The sequence below is a fragment of the Centroberyx affinis genome, unplaced genomic scaffold (genome assembly GCF_046629955.1).
Source record: "Centroberyx affinis isolate AG114_WGS23_722 - 3 ecotype Tasmania unplaced genomic scaffold, CSIRO-AGI_Caff_v1 ptg005548l_1, whole genome shotgun sequence".
Taxonomy (NCBI): domain Eukaryota; kingdom Metazoa; phylum Chordata; class Actinopteri; order Beryciformes; family Berycidae; genus Centroberyx; species Centroberyx affinis.
Genome location: NW_027282789.1, coordinates 110,523 through 129,713, shown reverse-complemented (window position 1 = coordinate 129,713; position 19,191 = coordinate 110,523). Strand labels below are relative to the sequence as shown.

The 19,191-nt window shown below is 39.6% G+C and overlaps 3 protein-coding genes across 4 annotated transcripts; 2 read left to right on the top strand and 1 right to left on the bottom strand.

Annotated features, from left to right (window-relative positions):
* Window positions 1-735: 735 nt before the first annotated feature.
* Window positions 736-5,221, top strand: xcr1a.1 (chemokine (C motif) receptor 1a, duplicate 1). The gene is made up of 2 exons (XM_071546932.1): window positions 736-827; window positions 3,100-5,221. Exon 2 carries the CDS (start codon window positions 3,113-3,115, stop codon window positions 4,133-4,135), a length of 1,023 nt encoding a protein of 340 aa, XP_071403033.1. The 5' UTR covers window positions 736-827; window positions 3,100-3,112; the 3' UTR covers window positions 4,136-5,221.
* Window positions 5,222-6,022: 801 nt separating this feature from the next.
* On the top strand, window positions 6,023-14,222 carry LOC139667475 (uncharacterized). 2 transcript variants are annotated; one of them, XM_071546945.1, is made up of 13 exons: window positions 6,023-6,121; window positions 7,016-7,104; window positions 7,327-7,466; window positions 7,677-7,771; window positions 7,989-8,211; window positions 8,343-8,393; window positions 9,939-9,989; window positions 10,828-10,908; window positions 11,031-11,122; window positions 11,227-11,285; window positions 12,104-12,268; window positions 12,359-12,402; window positions 12,563-14,222. In XM_071546945.1, the coding sequence occupies exons 3-13, from the start codon at window positions 7,368-7,370 to the stop codon at window positions 12,665-12,667; spliced, it is 1,065 nt and encodes a 354-aa protein (XP_071403046.1). In that variant the 5' UTR covers window positions 6,023-6,121; window positions 7,016-7,104; window positions 7,327-7,367; the 3' UTR covers window positions 12,668-14,222. The 2 variants fall into 2 exon arrangements, with proteins under 2 accessions (XP_071403046.1, XP_071403045.1); XM_071546944.1 differs by lacking the exon at window positions 6,023-6,121 and adding an exon at window positions 6,240-6,349 and having other exon boundaries at window positions 6,897-7,104.
* Window positions 14,223-14,673: 451 nt separating this feature from the next.
* Window positions 14,674-19,132, bottom strand: LOC139667473 (torsin-1A-interacting protein 2-like). The gene is made up of 8 exons (XM_071546941.1): window positions 18,946-19,132; window positions 18,598-18,720; window positions 18,326-18,499; window positions 17,918-18,016; window positions 17,667-17,807; window positions 16,927-17,049; window positions 16,781-16,831; window positions 14,674-16,661 (listed from the first exon to the last, which is right to left on the bottom strand). Exons 1-8 carry the CDS (start codon window positions 19,016-19,018, stop codon window positions 15,877-15,879), a joined length of 1,569 nt encoding a protein of 522 aa, XP_071403042.1. The 5' UTR covers window positions 19,019-19,132; the 3' UTR covers window positions 14,674-15,876.
* Between the last annotated feature and the right edge of the window lie 59 nt (window positions 19,133-19,191).

Sequence of the window (19,191 nt, the reverse complement as noted above, 5' to 3'; positions counted from 1 at the left end):
AATGCCAACAGCTGTTTGTCCCAAGGAGGTTTTGTCTCCGTCCCACTACGTTTTTGCTAGTCGTGGTGTTTCATGACACACTGAGACCAGCACATAAACACGCTCATTTCAGGATTATGGTTTAGACTATGCTTTCGAAAGTAGACTACCAATCTTCAAAATATGTTTACTGTAAAAAGAGTCAAAGCCCCTCCCCCTTCTCCTCCTGGCCCTATAGCCTTCCATATTGTGTTATTGGATTGTATACCCAAACCCCTTAATTTTATCCTTGAAATGTCTAATTATTCCATTAATTATCCATTAAAAATAACACAGATTTAAAAAAAGTAAGGGTTAGTATCATGGGTATTTAAGGGATTTATTCGTGGATTGATTCATGGAGCCACTAGGAATTAAGGGATTCTTTTTATGCCTTTTGTGCATGGTTTACAGGATTATTAATGAGTTATTACTGGAAAGTTTTTGTCTCCCTGACCTTTTAATTATATTAGAAAGTAAGGAGTAAAACAGGGTTGTTTAAGGGATTTTTGATGGGGTCTCCTCCATTAATGACTCCCTTAACTAATTTTAAGGAGATTTTGCATGAATTAAGGGGTGAATTAATGTAAATTCATGTAAATGTAAAGTTGTTTCAAAGGATTAGTGGTTCGTAGAAGGCCTTTCTGTTTGGGAAAAAAAAACAGTCATGTTACATAAAGAGGAACAGAAAAATCACCTGTAGATCACAACTGGATTAAAGCTACAACCCTTTGTTTTCTTGTTTCCATTTGAGCACAAAAGGTATTGCATCCAACCACACATCTGCAAATCAAGCTGCAAATCAACAGGTAGGTTCATTTATTGCTTTTCAATATCATTTGGTTGATATAAAATGAGTTCCAGTGACAGTCCAACATGGCTGAGACAGCATAGGTATTTTTTTTATTTTTTGCTCAAATTCCCAATGTCTCCATAACTAAATAGACCTACTGTATACATAGCATACCCTTAAGTGCAGTTAAACCTATCTGTACACAGACAGTATAGGCCTATATGTATTTGGTGGATGTAAATCATTTTAAAGTGACCCTTTTTCATTCTCATTGCTTTGTTATTACTCTCCTTGTCTCAGCTAATTGCATAAATGAATGAAATAGACCAAGTGAATTAACCCCTTGCACCCTGAGTTTCCCCTTAAATTACCCCTTTAAGGAGCTTCAAAGTTAAAAGAAATATGCTTTCCATACTGTGCGACAATGTATATATAAATATTTCGTATCTGCTCGTTCCAACGCTTCATTGAAGCTATAGCTGCTTATATTGAGTGAAATATTCAAACCCAAGATGGTATTTTATTATGGCTGCACCCCGAGGGCGCCACCGAGGTTTGAATACATTTGGGCCTGAGCCCAAGTAATGTGGGGCTGAACTGGGGAGGGACATTGCATGTATTTTACCTTACAGATCAAATCGGGCAGCATTTGGGGCACTCCACAAGTCAAGTCATCACTATACAGTTGTTAACTTGAATTTAAAATTGATAAAATTAAAGATCTTATAACATACCTCTGTATTATAATGGAATGGAATTGTTTTACATAATTATTATAATTTGATGGAAGTTTTCCATCACACTGAGCACTAACAGCTGCAAACATAAAATAAACAGAAAAAAGGCTGCAGTGAAGCCATGGGTGCGGTGTCCTTCCTATGGTATTGTTAGAATGGACAAAATTACCTTTAAAAAACACAATTCCCCATTTGAAGGCAATTGTACCCGAGTTTCACTATTTTCTGCCCTTCCCTTAAAACTGGCTCAACTTCCTCCTGTTAGAGGACACATGACATGACAAAAGGTCAGCCCTAAAAATATTATCCATTTATATTTATTACATGTGCTGGATGAATTAATTCTGATTGGCTGGAGGGGTGTTGATTCATTTCAGATAACCACATGGCTTTGACATAGTAGTCCTTATCACTGGTCTAAATTAAAGGAATAGTTCTCATTCTCATGCCAGTACAAACTCGGGTGAGTGTTTTTTCTTCATACAACTTAGGCTACTTGGAGTTCTCCAGGCTCGCTGCTGGAGAAGCTTCTTCCAGTGAATGGGGAGTGAATGGGGAGCCGGACATTCTGCTTCAAGAAGGGCAATAAATGTCCATAATATTACTCCATAAAGCTCGTGTAGTATAATCAAAGTCTTCTGATGCCTGACGATCGCTCTATGAGTCGAAAAAAAATGAAATTTGATCCATTATTTCATGAAAATCCGAGTCGATCGGCAGTACATTTACTTCCGTATTACCAAACCTCACGAGATGGAGGTCGCGCACTGTCACACACATAAACCTTGCGCGGCCACGGTGGCCTCACAAGGTTTGGTAATGCGGAAGTAAATGATCGACTGATCGAGTTTGTACTGGCATGAGAATGAGTAGATAATGACCGAATTTTAATTTTTGGGTGAACTAGTCCTTTAATGCACCATGTTGAGACATGTTTGTCTGATTACAAATTAAATTAACTTCAGCACATTTCTTTATCATTCACATTGGGTTGAAAACAAGACAGAATGTCTAGTTTCTTCTTTCCCGACATTTTTACAACTCAACATGTCAGCTCCGCGGCTTAAAGAGTAACTAAACCCCAAACCCAAACCTGCGGTGAAGCCTGACACCTAATGGTGAAAAGTAGGGTACTGCACTGCTCATCTGCTATTGGCTGGTCTTTGTGCCAGGTGATGTCACCACCTGTTGTACTCTATGGAAGGTATGGAAGGTTTCAACTATCAGCCAATACCAGTGCAGTACCCTACTTTTCACCATTAGGTGTCAGGCTCCACCACAGATTTTGTCTTTTTGTCAGATTTTTGGCTTGTGCATCATTTTATACACATTTCCCTGTAATTCGGCATGGCATATTTGGTGTCTTTGGAAACCTTGGGATCTTGACTAGAATTTAAAATAAAGCTCTGTGGGCTTGAACCAAAGCTTGGCTGCGAAACATGTGTCTGTGTGTGTGATGATCCCACACGAGGGAGCTTAGGGTAGAAGTTTAATAGATGAGAAAGAAAAAAATAATGTAATAGGTGAATCACTTGCATATTTTCTTTCTAGGTTCCAGTAAACAATGGATGCCTCTACGAATGCCACCGAGTATGGTGGCTACGACTACAACTACGATGATGAAGTCTGTGACAAGGGTGAGGTTGTCAAATTTGGATCCATTGCCATTCCCGTCTTCTTCTCTGTCGTGATCACCCTGAGCCTCACAGGAAACATTCTCGTCCTCGTGATCCTGGCCTTGTACGAAAACCTCAAGTCTCTCACCAACATTTTCATCCTTAACCTGGCTATCTCTGACCTCGTGTTCACCGCCGGCCTCCCCTTCTGGGCAATTTACCACATCTGGGGCTGGATCCTCGCCGACATCCTCTGCAACATCGTGACCTTCATCTTCTTCACCGGGTTTTACAGCAGCGTCCTGTTCCTGACCATCATGACCATCCACAGGTACCTGGCTGTGGTCTATCCCCTCTCTGACCTCGGCACACAGAGGATCTGCTACGGGGTCGCTGTGTCTCTGATGCTGTGGGCGATCAGTGTCGGAGCGGCCATGCCCGCTCTGCTCTTCAGCTCCGTCACCAACATCCACCACAAGGGTACAGAGTCCTGGAGCTGCGAATACAAGGACTCCCTGTGGAAATATGTGAGTACCTACCAACAGAATATCTTCTTCTTGGTTGCTTTTGCAGTGATGGGCTTCTGCTATGTTCGGATACTGGGGAAAATCGCAAGAACAAGATCCCACATGAAGAACAGGACGGTGAAGCTGATCTTCTGTATTGTGGCTGTGTTTTTCATCGGCTGGGTACCGTACAATGTGACCATCTTCCTGAGGATGTTGGCCGACCACTTGCTGCCCCCGTTCGATGTTTGTGAAGTAAGCACCCGGATTGACTACGCGTTCTACGTGTGCCGACTCATTGCTTTCTCCCATTGCTGTCTCAACCCCGTCTTTTATGCATTTGTGGGTGTCAGGTTTAGGAGTCATTTGAAGTCAATACTGCATCGGATGTTCAGCCGTCAAAGTCCAGTGGAGGAACATCAGGTCAGAATGTACAACATTCACTCAAATGGATCGATGTACTAGTTGCTCTTCAGGTTTCACCATTGACTAAATGTTTTCTTGCTTTCATTGCTGCATTACAGATTTATAATTTACTAATTCCAATGTGCATTTGGGAAAACCCTATTCATCTCAGCAAAGTTATAAGAGTTGGGTTACACTTGGTACTCAATACTCTGTGTTGACTTTTGCAATTTTCTGACAAAACCTTTGCCATAATGCTTAGTAGACCCATGGGACTACATGTGAATTTACCTGTCAAACACAGTCTTGGTCCATATTTAAAGAGTAACTGAACCCCAAACTCAAATCTGTGGTGAAGTCTGACATCTACAACAGGTGGTAACATCACCTGGCACCAAAGACCAGCCAACAGCAGATGGCCATTTCAGTACCCTACTTTTCACCAGTGGATGTCAGGCTTCACCACAAATTTGGGTGGGGTTTAGTTACTCTTTAAGGCAGAAATTTAAATTTATACAGACACTTTGTATGCTTATTTTTGTGTGTAGTGGCAGTGGAAGTTGTATAGCAACTTTGGGTTGGTTTGGTTTATTAATCCCATGATAATCAGTGTTCATAGCACCCAATGATTTATTATATTGCTGAATCAAAATTTCCCCACAAACACTGCTGCTCCTTTACTGGTTTTGATTTCACAGTGATTTATGAGATTGAAGACTGTTTTCACTTATTAATTTAATCATGATTTATTTTCTGAGCATTTCATACAAGGCCTGACTGTATGTGACAGCTTTGTTTTCCATGTATTTTGAGTCTGTAAAGGGCTTGTAATGGTTGCCAACGTCGGAGTAAAATATATGTAAATATACCCAAAATTTCTTTCTGGATTGTATCTTAAAAGTCTTATTTTTCAGCATTTCAGTTATTTATTTATACAGCTAGATTGATCTCTAAAACAGTCACTTTCTGTAAGCCTTTGCATTAAGAGACCAGTCAAACTGAAAGCAGTCATATTAAATAGAAATAAACAAAGTCAGTAGTGGCATTAAAATCCATGTCTGGACTGGGTTATTACCTTCGTCAAAGGACATTTAACCACATTGTGAATTTCTATGTGATAAATTTCCACTATTAATTACTGTGTCCTTACACTCATCCTCATGTTTTACTGTAAAATAAACATTGTACTGATGATTCTCTCAGGGAGCTTTACTTTCTCTTTCATTATGCCAGCGGACAGTCATTATGATAGAATCAAAGCCGGATCCAAGGGAAATGGTATACAATACTGCTAAGATCTTGAAAATACTTTAACATTAATAGAGACTGTCATTATTTCTATGGTGCAGTGGTCCTGTTGTATGTTCTTGAAGCCGTTCTCTAACCCTTATTTAAGCAGGAAATTGACTAAGAATTAATTCATATTTTATATTATCATCCTGGGAGAGTAGGAATGGTTACACACAGAAAAATTCCAGTGATGTGTTGATTGGAGAGTTTGTCCACTCATAGAGCTGATATGGCTCTGGGGCAGAAAGTGATGGGTGTGGACTTATATAAACAATGACATGTTGATTGTTACACTGTCACAGTTAAAGGAACACTGAGCATTTTGCTGTGAGGACTTGCCCAGCACTACTGCATTCATTTGCCTTTGATTTCTCAGCAGCAACACTGGAGCAGTTGGGGGTTCAGTGCCTGCCTCAAGGGCACTGCCACAGTCTTAGCTGAGTGAGGGGGGAGTGTTACGCATTCACGTTGCCCACACAGATCTTCCCAGTGGGTCAGAAGCCCATTGTCTAACTTCTAGGCTGAACAGACACATCTCTCTCAGTAGTACACCACAAAGTCCAACAGAGGGCAGTGGCACATCATATTTTGTCCACTCTTGGATATGGAGGTAGCTGACACACTTTTCAGAAAAGCAGAGCTGGCTTTCTTTTGAGAAAACATGAAGAAATAGCCTACTTTGCTGAGCTCTCCTGTAGGACAGACTGAAGCAGTTACAGAGGAACATGTATGCTACTGGGAGACCAAGTCTTTGAGGTATTGGTCTAGTGAGAGGCCAAGAGAAACTGTATTTTTGTTTATCATATTAGTCTTATCTGTGGGTGGGCACAAGTACATTTCTAACTTCCTCATGCAGTCAGCTGAGTTGTTGCGCTGCTCTTCGTTAGCGATTACATGCCTGACTGTCCAGGAGGAGGGATCCCCCGTCTGTGAGGCCCTTCCCTTCCGTGGGAGTTTTTCCTTGTTCTCGTTGAGGGTCTAAGGGTGAGGTGTTGTTTCCATTTATTGTTTTCATAATCTGGCTGTTGCAAAGCTCTTTGAGACTGTAACTGGGCTATACAGATAAACTTGACTCCAAGGTAAGAGGAAAGTAATCTAGTCAACATATTGTATTTTTGATTAATATTTATCGAAGAGGTCTTCAAACAGTATTAAAACCAAGCAGCTTTTTATAATATAAAAAGTCAGAAATAGAAAAAGATTTAGAGAACTAATTTTTTTTTCTAATTTAACAACTTTCTTGAAACCACTCTTAATTTTTAAGAAAAAGAAAGTCATGTTTTCAGTAATGCATCTGCTCTTTGTAAGCATGTCATACTGCTGCATATTCTAAAGAAAACGATATACACAGGCCTTGTGGATACTTGCGGGGTACAGCTAACCTACTGATGCTACCAATCTCCCTTTATCCTTGCAACAGTCTTACAGTCAAGATTATCCATCCTCAAAGTCTGTCAACAGGTGTAGAAAGCTAGGAAAGATATGTTTGTATTGGGTTTCTGACACTTCAGTATTGCACATTTCTTTATAGATGTGGACCCTCCACATGCTCTGCGGCATTTTGATCGGCCTTCACATCATCACAAAGGTGATGGGTTACAGCAATGGCATATTCCCACAGTCTTGTGTTTCAATGTCGCCTGACCATAGGAGATCAGGAAACCAATATCCTCCTCAGAACGGCGTGGCACCATTTAATGTCAACTGCACATATGGCAACGAGGGAGAGCCGTTTACAGGTACAGAAACTATTTTTTCCCCATTTCCAGAGGTTCAGAGGTTTGTTTATCATTATAGATTGTTTGTTGCAACTTGACATTACTAAGTGCATTGCGGTTGTGTGCCCCCTCCTCCCCCGTCTTTCTCTCTCTCTCTCCCTCTCTCTCTCTCTCTCTCTCTCTCTCTCTCTCTCTCTCTCTCTCTCCATCTCTGCCCTGGTGAAACTGCAAACCATTTTCCAGTCCATCTCTCAAGCACCGAATCCAGACCTTTTCAGGGGTTTATGTTACAGGCTCGGGACTCAGTGACAGACCAGATTGTTGGACAATTTATTTTGCTTAATAATGATATTGCTCAGCTCCTGTCGTGCAATGATTCAAAAGTAAGTTACCATCCCCCTGTTATACTATTAGTAGTCGTAGTGTTCAATTTTCTCACCTCATCCTCATCCTCTCCACATCCAGTTTACTTCATGAATTTAAGTGAACTTGAAGATGAACTTCAGGGCCGAAGCTCTGCCACAACTTGACATCTTGTTATTAAGCTTTCCTTCTGGATGTGGACCCAGCTTTGCTCCTCTCTCTCTCCTCAGGACTCGACTGTTAGTCAGAGGAACAACCAAAAAAAGTATTTAATCCAAGTTAACTGGACAGCACCTGTACCAAGACCAGACCGGATCTTTTTCAGGTCACTGTTAAAGTATTCATGCACTGTACAGAACTTTAATGACATATCTTGCTCTTACATGACTGTTTGTTTGTACATGCTTTATGAAGATGAATCGATACACAAGACCCTCCACAATTCAAGAATAAATCCCAACCTGGTCTGGCTTTTATCTAATAGCATAGTGTGCCGGTAAAAGGTTTTGCATTACACTCTGTGCATGTTGGATCTGTTTCAGAGCCACATTTGTTGAGGATTTTCGTAAATTCTGGGAAAACGTGGATTTCAATATATCTACACAAGCTTCAAGTACTACAATACCTACAACAACAACACCTACTACTCAGCCAAGTACTAATCCAGGCGGGATCACTTCATCTCCTACCACTATTACATCCAATCCAACAGCATCCTACAACACAGCACCGACAACACCACCCCCACCTCCATTCATCATCAAGGTTTTTGAAATTTTGCAGAAAGCCATGCATAAATATATAAACTCCAACTGTGTCCTGTGCACAATTGCTCTCTCTCTCTCTCTCTCTCTCTCTCTCTCTCTAATTATCTTCACTTCTCTCCCTGGCTACAGCTAGTTGTGATGTTCATAATTTTCACCATCATTTTCTACACAGCGATTTCGGTAAGCTTTTTTAAAAAAACAAAACAAATCTACACTCAGTATACGTGCCATTACTTGATAGTTCTGCTAAAGTTGTGACATGGTTAGACACTCTCATATCTAAACAAATTCTGTAAGAGAAATTCAGATCTCTCTCTCTCTCTCTCTCTCTCTCTCTCTCTCTCTCTCACAGGAGAGGAGAAAATAGACCTCAGTTTCTATTTCCCCTTGTTGTGTTTATAGACTCTCAGTTCTCTGGGCTTCCATTCCTTCTTATGGCAACCTTTTTCAAGTTTACAGTCGCTGAGTCTGTACATTGTCAGTGTGCATCTTTGTTTGGGGTTTTTTACACTTACAAGATAGTGTGCTAGAGAATATTCTCTATTCAATAAATGACAGCTTTCTAATTTGGTAATGGATTTTGTTTCATTTTACCAATTGTCAGTGTAAATAGTTTTGTTTTCTTTGTCATCTGTTTTCAGATGTGTTTTGGAGAGATGATGGAGGTCTTGGTTTTTGAGGTGGCAAGTTTCTTTGATGTTTCTCAGAGGGTCTGTCTCTGGGCAGAGGCTGTTACTTATAAAGGCTCGATGATGATATGGTTCAGGAGCAGATTGTGCCAAGTGAACCTGGAATTGAATTGCTCTTTTTATCGTGTGGAGAGAGAGAGGGAAGTTTCCCAACTCTGCTCTACATGCATGGTTTGGGCTGTTTCTGTGGATCTTGACGATTTCCTTAAAGAATTGATCTTTCAATGGGGGTTGTGTCAATGGGGGTTGTGTCCCCTGGTGTATTCCTCTGGTTAATTAGAGAGCCCCACACTTCACTTCCATGCATAAGAATGAGTTGAATTACATTGCTGAATAGTTTTAGCCAAATTTTAATTGGAGGATTGAATTTATTTAGAGAACTTCTACTGCTATAGTAGGCCCTGCACACCCTATCTATCAGGGAATTTATTGCTTGGTCAAACAAAGCTACCAGATGCACTGATGATTATACCCAAATAATTATATTCCATTGTATGTTGTGGCGTGGTCCCTCTCACAGTGAAACTTTATTTGGATTCCTGTGATCTGGCCTTTTTTTGAAATACCACAATCTTAGTTTTGTCGAGGCTAATGTCCAACACCCAGTTTTGACAGTAGGTCTCCAGCAGTGAGGGATTCTGCTGTAAGCCATGTTCTGTTGGGGATAATATAACCAGGCCATCTGCATACATGAGGAATTTAATTTATTTGCCTTGTAGATCTAATCCAGGGCTTGGGGACTGTTCGAGAATTGTGGCCAATTTATTGATATAAATGTTGAACTCTGATCTTTTGTTACCTATTTTTACACAGCAATGGTTGTCATAATATTTGGATTTGATTAGGTCATATATTTTACCACCAATACCGCACTGTATGAGTTGGAAAAATAATCCATCATGCCAAATTGTATCTAAAGCCGTTTTTAGAACTACAAAACATGCAGATATTTTCCCTTTGTGTTTTTTGTTGGTTTTGGATAAGTGTGCGTAAAGTGTAGATGTGTACTTCACTCTCTCTCTCTCTCTCTCTCCAGCCAGATACAGAGACACAGAGCCGTAGCTCTCCTCACCATCGTCAAATTTGTGTAAGTCATGAAGTCACCTGTCCCGTATGATATGGAATAGTCACTTAGTTAATTAATGAAGAGCAAGATGTTGCGTTCCTTTATATGAACCGTGATTTGTTCTGTATTTCTCTATTAAAGGGATTCAAATGAGAATAACACGATTATGAATAATAATGAATGTTTCATTATAAAACGTGACCACAGGGTAAATTTGATAGAAAACACTATAGAGTCGGTCACCAGCAGCAGCTCCCTCTCTCTCTCTCTCAGTTCAAATGAAATTGAGCTTTATTGGCACAAAATTGAATAGAAATTAGTTTTGCCAAAGCATTTTGTGATATCACATCAAACATAAATAAATGCAATGTTTAAACATTTACAATGTTCCAGTACTAATGAGGGCAGTAGTTACAGACATTCATTGGATACTTAGATTATATTAGATACAATTAGATTCAATTAGATTCAATTATATTAGATTAGATTCAATTAGATTCAATTTGATTCAATTTGATTCAATTAGATTAGATTAGATTCAATTTGATTCAGTTACATTAGATTAGATACTTAATAAAACACTCAATACCCTATGTTCAGTAAATACAAGCCATGAATTCATCGTTAAAGATCATATGTTATGAATAGTGTAGAAGTTAAATATTGTTTCTGAGATGAATTCAGCAGCAAGTAGCAATGTCTGCTCTTCCTGGGAGTTTTGAGGATTTGGGGAAAATGTGAGAAATTTGGAACTGCACCTTCAAATTTTGTGTGGTATATTTCTCTATTTTATTGTTATTGGGGTTTTTTTGTTCATATTTGGGACATTCGCTTTGAAAATATATTTATATTTTTGCAGGTGTTCAAGACATTGTGCAGGCTGCTTACTCTGATAGCTGAGACTGTCGCCTTGATCCTGTTTATTATTTGCTGTACCAGTGTGAGTGCTAATCATACATACCAAATTTATCTATAAGATTTTTTGGACAAATCTCTGAATAGTGCAAAGGAGTAATTTTTAACATCCTCTCCCCCTCTGTGTGTGTGTGTGTGTGTGTTTAGATCACTTTCAATGCTCTTGTGTGCATGTTGATGTTCCTTAGTCTCCTAGAGCTGTTTCTCGTCCTTCTACCAATTGGAATCAGTCATGAACTGTAAGTCTCTAACAATATCTCTGCTTCAGTCTGAATATTTGATTCCACCCTTAAATCAGTAACCCATGTGCACAGATGTTTTAACTTTTTCTTATGTGTTCAAGAAAGGACATCTGTGATATCACTGTCAAAGTGGCCTCTGTCATCCATGAGATATTTACAAGTAAGTAAATTCACCTAATTCTAATAGCTAACTTTATCGCTCAGAGTGGAGATTATTTGTCTTCAAACTGAGATTGCACAATCATTTCATGTTCTGCGATGACTGAATCTAGTCCTCATCAGGTCAAGACACTTCACAGCTACCACCATGTCTTCAGCACAGAGGTGGTGACTCGAGTCACATGACTTAGACTTGAGTCAGAGTCACAATTTGAATTACTTGAGACTTGACTTGATACATGAAGAGAAGACTTGAGACTTGACTTTGGTTCTGGTGACTTGGGACTTGACTTTGACTTGTACTTTGATGACTTGAAAAGGTTTCTAAAGTCTTGACAAAAGATCTTGTGTTTGTGTAAATTACTTGGATTGAAAGTGAAGAGATTTGTTCCAGCAGACGACTGAATTTAAATTCTGTTTTCTGAATTTGTATGCAATGATTGAATGTATTGAAGTTGAAACTGATTGTAGAAATCAAAATCATGATACTCTTACCAAGTTCGTATCCTATTAAAACCATATTGCATTAAAAAGTCCTATATATTTAGTTTTCCTTAAGATATTAAATTGATACTGGACTTTGTTCTGACTTGACTTGGTGTTCACCATTTAGACTTGAGACTTGACATTAATGACATGGACTTGACTTGGACATAACTTGGTCATCTACATTTAGACCCGGGACATGACTTGAGGCTTGTGCCTCAAGACTTGAGACTGACTTGGGACTTGAGCAAAGTTGACTTGGTCACACGTCTGCTTCAGCACCATGTCATTATCTGTCTCTAATGTTATTTCCAACCCTTGTTTCACACTCAGTTGCCACCATCTTCATGATACTTATAACGATTGAGGAGCAGAGCTGGGAAGTCTGTTGGTCTGTGAAAGGGATGGCCGGTTATACAGCCTGGAGATTCCTGTTTTACATCTACGTCTTTACCAGCCCTATTTGCAGAGGAAAAACACTGAGGGGAGGCAAGATAGGTGAATTATACATGGTGTTATTTCTCTGCTGGGCTGTCAGTGAATAATGAAATAGAACAAAATAACATTTGTCACTTTTTTCTGTTGCAGGGAGTTGCAAAACTCATAGCAAGTCTAAGAATCAAGGGGAAATGGTGAGTGTGTGTACTTTTATTAATCTATAATGACTTATCCTGATGATAATGTGTTTGTATCATCATAAAAACTATCAGGAACCTCAACATAACAAATCAAGCATTACTATCAAAATGAAAATTCATGTCTGTTTTTCATTACTGCAACTCTGAATTTCAGATGAAGCGCGGTGCAGCTGCCAAGATTGATTTTGTTGTCTTTATGATCTTCTACTTTGGAAATGCTGCTTTTGCTGTAGCTGTCATTGTTGGAATATTTTCGTGACAGGAAATGTATGTTATAGTTGGCTTGTACTCACATACTGCATGAAGATATGCTGGCAGTTTGTTTGCATGTGAATCACAGTTCTTGAGCGTCCACTGGATTTATTGCAGTAACACAATTTCATATTTTGTCATGACTTAGAAAGTTAGGAATTCAAAATAAAGTTCATTACTTAGTAGTAGCTTTTGTGAAAGATACCGAGTATAGTGTGTCTCTCTGGGTTGATGGTTCATGTAAAATACTAGACCAAAAATAACAATAAAGTAAATAATTTATTACACTACATCACCAGTTTCACCAAACAGACTTTGAGAGGGCGTTTATTTATTAGATTATTAATGATTCATTTTCCAGGGAAGTTGAACCCACTGGTAAGGTCATGTTGGTCACAAGGAAGGGAACAGTCATGCCTGCTCAGATTTTATGACTTCCTCAGTCAACGTGTCTGAAATCTGAACATGGAAATATTTTGCTTCAACTAGAGTACTAGCTCTCTATCTTATTGTCTCAGGCACCACCAGGCAGCACAGGAGGGATGTGTTAGCAGCATGTCTGCACTGCATGAGATACCTGGAAGGAATGTAATTGCAAGCCTTGCTTTATCTAATATGGCTGTGTATCTTAAGTATTTGTGAACATAGATGACAAAAAAAGTAGGCGCACGCTCATAAGAAATAAAACACGCTGTAAGTCATTCAAAATAAACTCAATGAAGCAGAACAATGAACGGGTCCATAAATCAGTCTGTGTTGGTCAACTGACCGGACTGTTGCTGGCTACACCAGGCATATCTGTGGTCATGGCAATGCTTAAAATTCACTGAGTCAGGATAAATAACATATTTCAAATAGTGATCACTACCCACGAGAGAGACAATTCAATATTTTGAAAGATAAAAAACTTTTACTATTAGTTGACAGTTTGTCTAGATATAAAAAATTTACAATTATGTCAGAATGTGTCCACCAGCACAGTATTTGATGAATTTCAAGACATTTGATAGGATTTCAATGGGGTGTAATTCATGTCCATAACTCAGGACTTACTAATCTTGTGTTGTTTCTTCTGTTTTTATTATTTTTTAATTTTATTTAGTTTCCCAATTTGATCTTCTTTTCATATATTTTACTGTTCTTGTTTTTATGCTATTTTGTAAAGCACAAACTGTTATTGTTAGTATTCCCCTTTATCACTTTCACCTCTTCTTGAACTTCCCATGGTGAAGCCCTGCCACTCCCTGTGGACAAAAATTCACTCCACTCACTGCTGGTTTTGTTTGAATTCTAATTTACTGGGTTGGAGATGCTTGGTCACTCTGAAATGTATTACCCAAGCTTTTGATACAAGGACTGATTATATGCGAGTGACAGCTAAACACGAGTTTTATAAGTACATCGAGGCTGCAAAGGTTTACATTTGCAATATTTGTAAACCACAAAATAAAACAGACCTGTATTTTGAGTTATAATGGGTTTAAGAGTTTCAAAAAGACGATTTTCCATCTAAAAGTCAAACCTTTGCCTGTTGGATATTTTGTTATCAGGATATGTTGTCTCTGCTGTACATTTTATATTACATCATTAAACATGCCATGCCAACTCACTGCTTTGGAGATTTAATCCATAAAAAAGCATGTAATTGTCTGGAGGATTGTGTGATTTAAAGATAATGCAATGTTTGATACTTTCGAGTTGGGCAACATGCAGCCATGTCCCAGTTCAGGTATGTCACCCACCCAGTGAACAAAGATATGGAGGCACAAACCTTAATCATTTAGTAAATGATTGAACTCCTGCTGTGTATTTATGTTTGTAACTTCCTTGTTTAGCCAAAGGCTTAATGTCAGCTTTAATTGTGTATTATACAATGTCTCTATCTAGTAGTAGAGAAGGATTTTATCTTCCATAACTCCAGAAGAGTTATAAAAAATACTGTTCTATCAAAATAATCTTTATTGAAATGAATAAGAAACAGGTATTCATATAAGCAAAGCAAAGTTCATCTCAATATGATAACACAAGGGGAATGAAAGGAATGAGAAGCATCAGAATGGAGGAAACTATTGAAATAATTTTAAATGTGAATAAATCTGAATATGATCCATCAGCTGAACAGGAATTGATACAGTATATCAATGATTATCAGGTAAAATGACTTAGCATTCACCTTTGCAACAATGAGTGTTTTGGTACATTTCAAATATAGACTAATCTTCTCCATATGAGTGTATAAGGCACAATTTGTGACTTGCTGACTAATATTTAGTCAAAATATGTTTTCAAATTCACATTAATTTTGAGAGAAACTGTATGTCTTAATATTGACACATTAAAAAAAGACTCAGTATCAAAAGTCCAATTGTAAATTAATTTCAGTGGTTTCTTGAAAACAGGTGCAAAGAATAAACTTTTTATATTCAATATATACAGCTGTGTAAAAATATTCCAATCCAAGAAAAAGGTAACATATCAAACACACAGATACAAACCAAACAAAGGATCAAAAATACATACTCTTGTCTTCATGAAAGCCAATCCTCCAGGTAAGCTAGTTCATTAAAGAAATATTAGAAAATTTTAGTGCAAAAACAATACAACTGTGTACATATGAGAAGGAATGAATGAAACGACACCTTAGATATCTCCATAGGTACATTTGAACAGAAATCTAAAATGAGTGTGATCTAGGAGATTTGATACAGAATGATAAGAAATACGGACTTTCAGCTAAAACCAAGCAGTTTACAGAAAATTAAAGATTTTTCCTAGATCCAACAGCATATTGAATGTATTCAAGTCAATGTAATTGCTATAGATCATCCAAAACTCTCATCAGATGTGAAGTGGTGTCCGTTACAAAGCTGCTGAACAAGGTGCAATCAATTTCTGATTCAGTACAATACAGTGGATAAAACTGAACAAATAATCAAACACGTTCAATATATATATGTATATGTACTGTATATAAAAACAAAATCTAGCGCTGTACATCTCTTAAAGAAACTTTGGGTATGGAATAAAACAAACTGAAATCTCTTCTGCCCTTCTGGAATTTCTTCTGACGATCCAGGTGTTGCTGATGTGATAAGGGAAGACAACAGTGCAGTTGAACTGAATCTTAACATTGGACTGCAGCCATGAGTACATTATAATCTCTGAGAGAGGCGCACAAAGACGACCTGACTTCCTCTGGGATGCCAGTTCAGTTCATCAACATCCCTTCTGCTCTACCTCGTTCTCAAATGCCACGGGCAAGATAAGATGAGAGACGCGGCTCCATAGTCCGCTAAATTTGTCAAGGTCCATGCTGTTGAAGGCAGCCTGCCTGATGGCGCCCACAAACCTCTCCTTGATGTAGTCTTGCACCATCTCCTCCACCTCCTTTAGACTCTTCTGCCCCTCCACCTCTTCCTGGGGCAGTAGCACAGTAAAAGCCAGGAACACCTGCTTGTAGGCAGCGTTCTCGTGGTCGCAGTAGCGATAGAAGATGAGGGTGGAGCCGGGAGGCAGCTCCTCGAAGCGGTGGATGACAGCCACGGGCTTGTCCCCTTCGAAGGCCGCCCGCAGCTGGCGGTCGATGTCCAGCTTGACCTGGTCGCTGTCCTGGCTGGCTTTACTGGCCCCGTCGATGTGGAGGACAGAGGCGTTCAGGGCGGCAGAGAAGGCGGAGGCCAGGCCCCGGGCCAGGCAGTGCAGTGTCCTCTCAGCCCTGCGGCCGGCAGTCAGGATCAGGCTGACTGGCTCTGTGGGCTGGGCTGTCTGGAGGTGCCTCTCCAGGCGGATCCTGGTCCTCTTCCACAGCTCAGAACGCTGGCCAGGGAACTGAGTCTCGAGGATAGACAATTGAGCTGCAAACTCGCCCGGATTCACAGACCTAGATGGATACACTCCACCAGCTGCAGGCCCATGGAGGACGAGGACATTCTTGTACACCAGGAGAGCAGCAGAGCTGGCCAACACCATGAGGAGCAATACCCATAAGTACCATATGGACCCTGGAAGGACACAAGACCTTTCAGCCTGGGGACTTCGTATAAATATTCAAGTGTAGTAGAAAAGTAGCTAAAGTATATTTAGGTCTAAACATCATGTAACTGAAATGGTTGTAGCTTACCCCTAGAAGAAGATTTAGAATTTCCCTTGATGACAGCAGATTTCTTTACCCCTGTTAAAAGAAAGTCTTGTCACACAAATATCAAAAATTTCATCGCTCAATAAAACATTCCTAAGGGCTATAATAATCATTTGAAGCTTCTTTACCTTGTTTTATCTGCTGAACACTTGGTTTTTGTGTAGGAATGTTATTCACAAGTCGTCGTGTTGTGCAGGACACCTCAGAGGTGGAGTATACCCTCGGGACATTGTGGTTAATCCTGGGAACTCCTAAAGAATGGGCAGATCTTATTAATGTAAGATTCTGATTACTTTTTAATTTAGTCATAACTATGTATTGTGGGTAGCAAAAATGAAAAGGTCACATAGCAACAGGGTTAATTTTAATTTTGAAGTCATCTTGAGACAATATCATTAACTTTAAAAATACTAGAACACACACCCAAAGAGGTGCAGACTATTCAAATTATAAAATATAGTAAAAGAAATAGTCACACACTCCGCCTTACATTTGCTGTGACAGTTACCTTAAATAGTAAAACCAACTAAATCAACCAAACCAAATTTGAATCAAGTAAGTGTGCAAAATGTTTCTGAGCCAGAGCTAAAGTCACTCCAGCATGACAGGTCTTTGAAAACATCAGTATGGAAACACCTGTAGAAATTACTGAAGTGTTTCTGCTTCTCTGAAGCAATTTAAGAGGAACTATAATTCCTGTCATACAATACTCTTTTTTTCCAGACTTCGCTGATTCTATTTGAAATTGTCTTGGCCAACATTAGGCCTACAGAAAAGTTCTGATTGGGTATGAATTATGAAAGTCACTTATCAAGCCAGCTGTTCAAAAGCAGTATGAATAACATGCAAGACAATCTATCTGTCGTACCAGCGCTCTTGGCTTTGGCCTTCATATTTTCCTTGTACTCTGCCATGCTGATGATCTTGGAGATCGGCACCTCGCGCTTGTTCTCCAGCGGTCTGAGTTGGGTGGCAGACTGGATGGAGGCCGCGTTCCTTGATGGTGGGACTGCAAACAAACAAGCCACAGTAGGACAGCTGTATGAAACATACCAGTCTTATCCTACGTCCATGCAATCATCAATCACCATTCTGAATGAGGCTAGAATACTATCCTACCTCTCTTGGTTGGTATCCAGTCTGTGTCTACATGTTCAGGGTGACTGGATGGGCAGCGCTTCAACACCACACGTGGAGCGAAGTTCATGTCCAAGGAACCTGTTTCAAATTAAGGGACAGCCTCTGAATTTGACCATAAAACTTAAAGAAAACCTGCCAAATAACCGCCTGGTATTAGGTGTAATGGTGGCAAGTAGCCTTATGAATCAGACTTAAACAAATGACCAGGTTACATCTGTAACTCTGATGTGACTTCTGCCATTTGATCACACCTGCATGCTGACAGATCAAGACACTGAAAAAATGGTGGCCAGGTTCTCACTGAGATCTTATTAAAAAAAACAGTCTAAACACAATCTAACTGTAATCTAATAACATCATTATAATCACAAAGAAGTGACAAGTAACCTTGACACATCTTCTGTTGATGAGTTCTATGTGGGGGATCCTCCTCGGGAATCATTTCCTGATCTTCCTTTTTCTCCAGGCTGTCATTTGTTTCCTGAACATCCATCTCATTTTCATCACCGCTGCCGTCCGCTTCTCCTCCAGCCTCCAATCGGATCTTCTTCCTAGGGGACTCTGAGTTAGACAGGGAAATAAGTTGTGTTTGCACCACCTTAGCCAATGAACACTTAGGCATTGTAACAAGGCAAATGCTGCTAACTTGAGCATCCTACCTTCATCCTCTGAGGCATTCTCTGCATCTTTGGAACCGTTTACAGCTGCAACTGGGACTTTATTTTCTATCCCCCTTCTCGTCCTCTTTAGAGGCCCCCTGGGTGTCAGTTCAACATTCAGTGCTAAAGAGGAAGGAAATTGTTATCAATGAAAAAAATATTGTCCTCAGACATTATAAGCAGCCAAAAACAAAAGCCAAAGTACAGCCAAGTTCACTTGCAATCAGTTTCCTGGCAATGCACACTGACGAAGCCAGCTAGCATGTAAAAATAAAGCACACATTCAAGGACTGTTTGTTGTTAGTTTTAGCTAACGTCAGTTAGCTTCGAACGCTAACTGTTGCTAACCTTTAATTGAAGACTGCCTCGTCGATCGTCTCGAGGGGCGAGGATCCTTATTTTGAGAAACCTTGGAATCCATGTGTGATTATAACGCGACCTAATAGCGCCAAAAGCGTGAGCTAAATATTACGCCAAAACATCGTGTTCACAATAGACTTTCCTGTAATTGTTAGGGGGGACATTTTGTGACAGGACACCGTCTGGATGTCCGGAAACAAGTACCACTTCATATTTCTACCCAGAAACATCGGC

What these genes read in the sequence shown, in the direction of transcription:
- LOC139667475 (XM_071546944.1), top strand. Translation starts at nt 6,897, where the DNA reads ATGTGGACCCTCCACATGCTCTGCGGCATTTTGATCGGCCTTCACATC. An exon ending in CGAGGGAGAGCCGTTTACAG is followed by an intron (nt 7,105 to 7,326) that starts GTACAGAAACTA and finishes ACCATTTTCCAG; the next exon opens with TCCATCTCTCAAGCACCGAA. An exon ending in CTCACCATCGTCAAATTTGT is followed by an intron (nt 9,990 to 10,827) that starts GTAAGTCATGAA and finishes ATATTTTTGCAG; the next exon opens with GTGTTCAAGACATTGTGCAG.
- xcr1a.1 (XM_071546932.1), top strand. Translation starts at nt 3,113, where the DNA reads ATGGATGCCTCTACGAATGCCACCGAGTATGGTGGCTACGACTACAAC.
- LOC139667473 (XM_071546941.1), bottom strand. Translation starts at nt 19,018, where the DNA reads ATGGATTCCAAGGTTTCTCAAAATAAGGATCCTCGCCCCTCGAGACGA. An exon ending in TGTTCAGCAGATAAAACAAG is followed by an intron (nt 16,832 to 16,926) that starts GTAAAGAAGCTT and finishes TTCTTTTAACAG; the next exon opens with GGGTAAAGAAATCTGCTGTC. An exon ending in TTCTAAATCTTCTTCTAGGG is followed by an intron (nt 16,662 to 16,780) that starts GTAAGCTACAAC and finishes GTGTCCTTCCAG; the next exon opens with GGTCCATATGGTACTTATGG.